Source organism: Hibiscus syriacus, unplaced genomic scaffold (genome assembly GCF_006381635.1).
Source record: "Hibiscus syriacus cultivar Baekdansim isolate YM2019G1 unplaced genomic scaffold, ASM638163v2 tig00110602_pilon, whole genome shotgun sequence".
NCBI classification, from domain to species: domain Eukaryota; kingdom Viridiplantae; phylum Streptophyta; class Magnoliopsida; order Malvales; family Malvaceae; genus Hibiscus; species Hibiscus syriacus.
In genome coordinates, this window is record NW_024062798.1 from 1,126,491 (window position 1) to 1,133,218 (window position 6,728).

The following is a 6,728-nucleotide window of genomic DNA, read 5'->3' on the forward strand; positions in this document are numbered from 1 at the left end:
TAAACACTGCATCTGCACTGTGGAGTTATATTTCTTGTTACGTTTTAGTCACGAAACTTCCCACGTTTCTCCTTTTTCGGCAACGTAACAAAACTTCCAGATTCCAAGTACCATTACTTGTGAAAAAAAGAACAAAAATATATAAATTAAAACATAAGATCAACTGATTAGAAGAGATCAATGAATATATTTCTTCGATTCTGTTGATATATGTTAAAAGATAGCACATCATGAATCGATTTGGGCGGTTTTCAACTTTCGACATATATGTGACAAGTTTCATGTTTTTTTCATGGTTATGGCAGTGTAGCTGTTGATCATTTCCTTGAGTTCATCGTAGCGGCCGCGGTGATAGTCAATCAACTGACAGAGCTCTCTGATGGCTACCCTCTTTTCTTCCTCCCTCCCCAACAATTCTTCGTCTTTTTCTTTGGTAATCTTCTCCGATGCTTTCACTCGAGCCTCAAGCTCCGCAATGGCTTCCAACAGCTTCATCTTTTCTTCTCCTTCCTCGCTCAACTTGGCTTCCAAACTCGAAACTTTCTCCTTCAACAACTCGTTTTCCTTACTGATTTCGGCTAACATTGTATTCATGTCATTCATTGAAACAAGATGGTCTTCGACATTTGAAATGCCGGTGTCGGAATTTTCGTCCACAGATGAGATCGATTCATTCAATGCATCCCTCAAGTTACTCAGCTCAGCTTCACTAGTGGCAAGCTTTTCTTCAAGTTCTCCAATTTGGAGCCTTAGTCTTGAGTTTGATTCGGTCAATGCATTTTTCCATATCTCGGTTGATTCCCTCACCTTCCTCAGCTCAGCTTCAGAACTTGCAAGCTTTTCACCAAGTGCTTCATTTGCCTGGACTAGCCTTGAATTCGATTCACTCGAATCCTTTAACTTGCATAGCTCAGCTTCACAAGTGGCAAGCTTCTCGTTAAGTTCTCTATTTGATTCCCTCACCTTCCTCAGCTCAGCTTTAGAATTTGCAAGCTTTTCGCCAAGTGCTTCATTTACCTGCTCTAGCCTTGAATTCGATTCATTCAGATCCTTTAACATGCATAGCTCAGATTCACAAAGGGCAACCTTCTCGTTAAGTTCTCTATTTGATTCCCTCACCTTCCTCAGCTCAGCTTCAGAATTTGCAAGCTTTTCACCAAGTGCTTCAAATGTCTGCTCTAGCCTTGAATTTGACTCGTTCAGATCCTTTAACTTGCATAGCTCAGCTTCACAAGAGGCAAGCTTCTCGTTAAGTTCTCTATTTGATTCCCTCACCTTCCTCAGCTCAACTTCAGAACTTGCAAGCTTTTCACCAAGTGCTTCATTTGCCTGCTCTAGCCTTGAATTCGATTCATTCAGATCCTTTAACATGCATGGCTCAGCTTCACAAGTGGCAAGCTTCTCATTAAGCTCTCTATTTGATTCCCTCACCTTCCTCAGGTCAGCTTCAGAACTTGCAAGCTTTTCAGCAAGTGCTTCATTTACCTGCACTAGCCTTGAATTTGATTCATTCAAAGCTTCTGCATCGATTGTATCCTTTAGCTTGCATATCTCAACTTCACAAGTAGCAAGTTTCTCATTAAGTTCTCTGTTTGCATGCTCGAGTCGTAAATTGGATTCAGTCAATGCATTTTGGCTTGCCTCCGTCGAATCCCTCAACATCCTCAGGTCAGCTTCACAAGTGGCAAGCTTCTCATTAAGTTCTCTATTGGTGTGCTCAAGTCGTGAATTGGATTCGGTCAATGCATTTTGGCTTGCCTCCGTCGAATCCATCAACATCCTCAGGTCAGCTTCACAAGAAGCAAGCTGCCTTCTAAGCTTTTTGTTTTCTAGTTCTAGCCTTGCATTCGATTCAGCCAATGCATTTTTTCCTGCCTTGATCGAACTTCTCGTCTTCCTCAGCTCAGCTTCACAAGAGGCAAGCTTCTCCTTAAGTGCTCCATTCTCTTGCTCTAGCCTCGAATTCGATTCACCAAATGATTCTTTGCCTACGTCCATTGAATCCCTCAACTTCTTGAGCTCACCTTCACAATTGGCAAGCTTATTTTTAAGTACTTCATTTTCTAGCTCCAGCCTCGAATTCAATCCAGTCACTGCAATTTTCATTGACTCCGTTGGATCCCTTAACTTCTTGAGCTCAGCTTCACAACTGGCAAGTTTCCTCGCAAGTACTCCATTTTCTTGCTTTAACTTCGAGTTTGACTCGGTCCATTCCTTTTTGCCTGCCTCCAATGAATCCCTCATCTTCCTAAGCTTAGCTTCAGAAGCTTTAAGCTTCCATGTAAGTGCTTCATTCTCTTGCTCTAGCTTTTCTTTTATGATCTTGGAAGTATCTTTGTTGTCGTAATGTATCTTTTCAGCAACCATGATCCTCTGGTACAAAATTCGGATATTATCTTCAGTTTTCTTGCGGAACTCTTCCGCTAAATCCTCCATCTTTCTTTCCAAGACATTGATATTAAAATTTCCTGCTGATAATCGTCTGACAAGCTTCGAGTTCGACTCCAATGTATTGTTTGCATTTTCCTCTCTTTCTTTCATGATTCTCTTCTGATCAGCGATCTGCGCCTCCAAACTGCTTTTCTCCATCTTCATGAATTCCAACTTCTGTTTCAGAAGTTCAATCTCTGCATTCAAGGTCATGGTCTGAGCAGTTTCTTCAAGCCGTTTACTTTCGTAATCCTCCTGAATAGCCGAAATCTCGAGTTCTTTCTGCTGAAATAGTGATTCCAGCTCAAGAACTTTAGCATTTAGGCGACCCTTTTCATCTCTCAATTGATTGATTTCACGAACATTACTCCTCTCATTGTCTTCCAGTTTAGTTTTCTGCTTGCGAAGAACGTCCACCTCGGATTCCAACTCCAGCACTTGCATCTGTAAGCCTTCTTTTTCTTCTACCAATATTTGCTCAACACCACTTGTTCTTGCTAATTCATCTTTCAGGGTTTTCACTTGAATCAAATATTGGGAGGTTTCTTTAGATTTCCGCTCTAGCAGAGTCTCGGATTCGATTTTCTGATTGCGTACAGAATCCAATTCCTGCTTCAGTACATCTACCTCGTACGTTTGGTCATATAAATTGTCCACCTCCACCTTCAGATTGATGATCTGAGCCATTGAATCCTCAAGTTTAGAAGTTAAGTTGTTGTCACTGTCCTCAATTTGCTTCATGAATTTACTAACTTCATCTCCGAGCTCCGAAATTTGCCTATACAGTGCCTTAATTGTCTCTCCATGCAGTTTACATTCAGCTGTCTTACCATCAAGCTGAGCTTCCAAATGTAATTTTTCAAGCTGATGAGATTCCACCTCATTTTTCAAGCCAATCAACTTCTCCTCTAGCTCGATTACCCGTCCCTTATGCTCCGATTCGGAACTGGCGAGTCTTTTCTCTTTCTCATCCACTTCTCTTCTCAAGTCTCTATTGACGATTTCTATTTCTTGTATTTTACTTACAGCAGCCAAATGGTCTGAAGCTAAATCTTCCTTCTCTTCAGTCTTAGAGACCAACTGATGGCTCGGATCAGCAACTTTTGTTAATGCCCTTTCGAGTTCTTCTTGGATGTTTCCGGTCATCCTCCCCAGTAAACTTCCATCTTTGTTAAATTCTGCATCGGCAGTAGGTTTGATATCCGTCGACAGATGATATTCCGAATCCGAGCCAGAGGCATTAGAAGAATGACTTTCAAGTCCTTCCCAATCAAAAACTTTCTTACTGGACTCTCGTTTAAGTTGTTCATACTGTGAATAGAGAGACCGGTACTGTTCGTGAAAGTCCTCAATGAGTACAGCAAGCTCGGGCTCCTCTTCCCCCTTGCTTTTCCTCTTGATGAGCATCAAGATTCTTTCAACTTTCTTTTCAACATCTGCAAGGAAAACACACTTCTCAATCTGATACATCAAAACACTGAACAATATCACAATAAAATAGGATACTAACCATTGCTTGCTTCACTGCAGATAACTTATGTAGACAAGCATGCATTAAGCTTACATTAAGAAGCAAAATATATTCAAATGAAGGGAATGAAATAGCCTATAAGCCATCAATATAAATTAAAACTTGCCATCCGATTGATACTTTGATTCCATTAATCTCAGAGGATCCAAGACAATATGCATTAGAGACGTGCAAATCAAGCAACATAGCAAAGAACTATAAAAAGAAGAAGGTATCAACAAGATTTTACAGCATGATAAAGTCGAATCTTGTGAACACTAGCTGTTTTATACAAACCTGTTTTAGTTACTTCTACTTGCTCCATCTCTTCAGGCTTCTGAACTTCATGGAAATCCTCTGAAGTCATCGTCGGGCCTTATTGCTTCTCCACTATGAAATTAGAAGAAAATTTAATGAGTCCCCTAGCGACAGAAGAAGAAAACATTCTTCATCTAGAACACAACGTAGAAAAAACATTAATGAACACACCTTAGGAGCATTCAAACACCGTAAAATCTTAAACATATATGCAGATCATTGAAAACAACTTAGGAGCACTCATTGCATTATAGATAACCTACCACATTTTGCTTGTTCCTTAACCAAGATAAGAAAAAATAAGCTTAAATCAATGACACACCTGACCTATATGCATCAAGAATTCATTAGTGACATTCTCGCCTTGTCAAAATGTTAATAGGAGGTGCATATTAGCCCCATATTTTGCTAATCCCAATTGTATAATTGAACACTCATATTGAATGCATAAACGTATAAAACACTCACCCAAAGTCCGAGTAACTTGTTTCAAATTAATATTTTTTTGGTGAAACCCAACCGACCAAAAATGAAAAATCCTGTTTTCCCTGATTTACTGAACACATTTATCCATCTAGGAACCTTCCTTTCAGCTAAGGGATACAACAATTATTCAACTACAGTAGCTTTTTCATTAATACGTCCATTTTATTCATGGATAGGGCTAATGTCCAACAAAAAAGGATTCCATTAATACGTCCATTTTATTCATGGATAGGGCTAATGTCTAGTGGTGAATAAGTCCTTAGATGTCACCTTCAAAGGCAAAAGCAGCTAGCCCCCACCTAGGGATGGAGGGGTACCACTATAAATTTTAAATTTTTATATAATTAAAATATTTTTTATATTAATAATTTATTTTCATCCTATAAAATTTTATAAATTCATCCTTCTATCCTAAAATTCAACATATGTTCTTACTGGAATCCATTTCTTGACACCTTTGAATCTAAAAAATTAAATAACAATTACGGCTAACATTTTTTTTAGCCCGACGATCAAATGTTTATTTAATCATGAGATTACTGCATCGATCAATGTTAGATAAGGCAATGACGTCCGCTGAAAACGACGAGCATTTAATAATTCAATCTGAATATAAGCTTCGGAAAGGAAAGAAAACACGGAAAAACGACGGAGATTTTTCTCCGGTTTCGTAGACAACACGAATCAAATAAAAAAAATCGCAATCTTACCTGGAAACCGAAGCCAAATATTCTTTCTGCGGATCAAAATGCAGTGAAAAGTGATCAAAAGTTGGTTAAGGGGGAATTAACAAAAAAAAATATTCACTGATTCTCTTTTCTGGGGAGGATTTGTCTTGGCCCGGTTGCTGGTCCCCCGATAATGAATCTTTCGGCGCCTCTTTTGAATCAACTGCCCTCTAATTTCGGATTTTATTAAACTCATAAATTATAGCAGAATCCATAAAAAAAAAAAACGAAATTTAGCCCAATAAAACGCGAAAATTTCGCGGATTCGAATCTAATTGGTTGAAATTCTAAGTGGTCTTGTTTTACTTTTATTAGATATTAATAATGTATTTAAAGTAAAACATTGTTATTAAATTACTAATAATCAGTTCTTAACTGATTCATACGCCTATTATCTGCCCCCAACTGATTTTGGTGCTTGAAATAGGAAGTTGGAGTGAGCTTAGATTAACAACTAAATTATGGTATCATAATATGTTTAGAAGAAGTATATATATATATATTAGTCACGATTTTTTTGGCAAAAAAACTAACTTTTGTCTTACGTAATAGATCAAATTTATCATTTTAGTCTCTATTATTTTTTTCGTACCAATTTAGTTTTTGAAGTTGTTTAATTGCATTATTCTATACCTTACCTCTAATTTAAAACCCTAAACTACAAACTCAAATTATGATTTAGTAATTTAAGATTTTAAGTTAAAGGTATGATATAAAATGATGCAATTAAATAATTTTTAGGGTTAAATTGATAAAAAAAAGTACAATAAGAATGAAATTGATAAATCGAATATGTTAAAGGGTCAAAAATTACCTTTTGCCTCTCTTTTTTATTTGGTAAAAAAATGTATCCATTGTCTTAGCAATGGCTAAAGCTACTTCTCATCACATAATGATAGTCACAAATATTTTATAATAATGTTTGATAAATTCCATAACAATTTTATAATAATATGATAAAGTTTAATAATTATTTTATAAAAAAATTGATAAATTTAGTTACTATTTGTAACGGTGAGTAGCCTCGCAATGATCATTTTATAATATTTTTATGAATTTAATAGATTATTTTATAATTTTAAAAATTTAGGTAACCAAATGATAACTTCGTTATAATGTAGAGACCTCTAGTGTACTTTGTCCTATTAAAATCATGTGCTTGGCTTAACTATATAATATAATACATAAACTTTAATTTGGAAAATTATTCATATGAAATTTTAATTTTAATAAAATTACGTGCATTAAGTTTTAGT

The 6,728-nt window shown here is 36.6% G+C and overlaps 1 protein-coding gene across 1 annotated transcript; it reads right to left on the reverse strand.

Annotated features, from left to right (window-relative positions):
* Positions 1–235: 235 nt before the first annotated feature.
* LOC120135096 (COP1-interactive protein 1-like) lies at positions 236–4,366 on the reverse strand. The gene is made up of 2 exons (XM_039151449.1): positions 4,238–4,366; positions 236–3,866 (listed from the first exon to the last, which is right to left on the reverse strand). Exons 1-2 carry the CDS (start codon positions 4,305–4,307, stop codon positions 280–282), a joined length of 3,657 nt encoding a protein of 1,218 aa, XP_039007380.1. The 5' UTR covers positions 4,308–4,366; the 3' UTR covers positions 236–279.
* Positions 4,367–6,728: the final 2,362 nt, after the last annotated feature.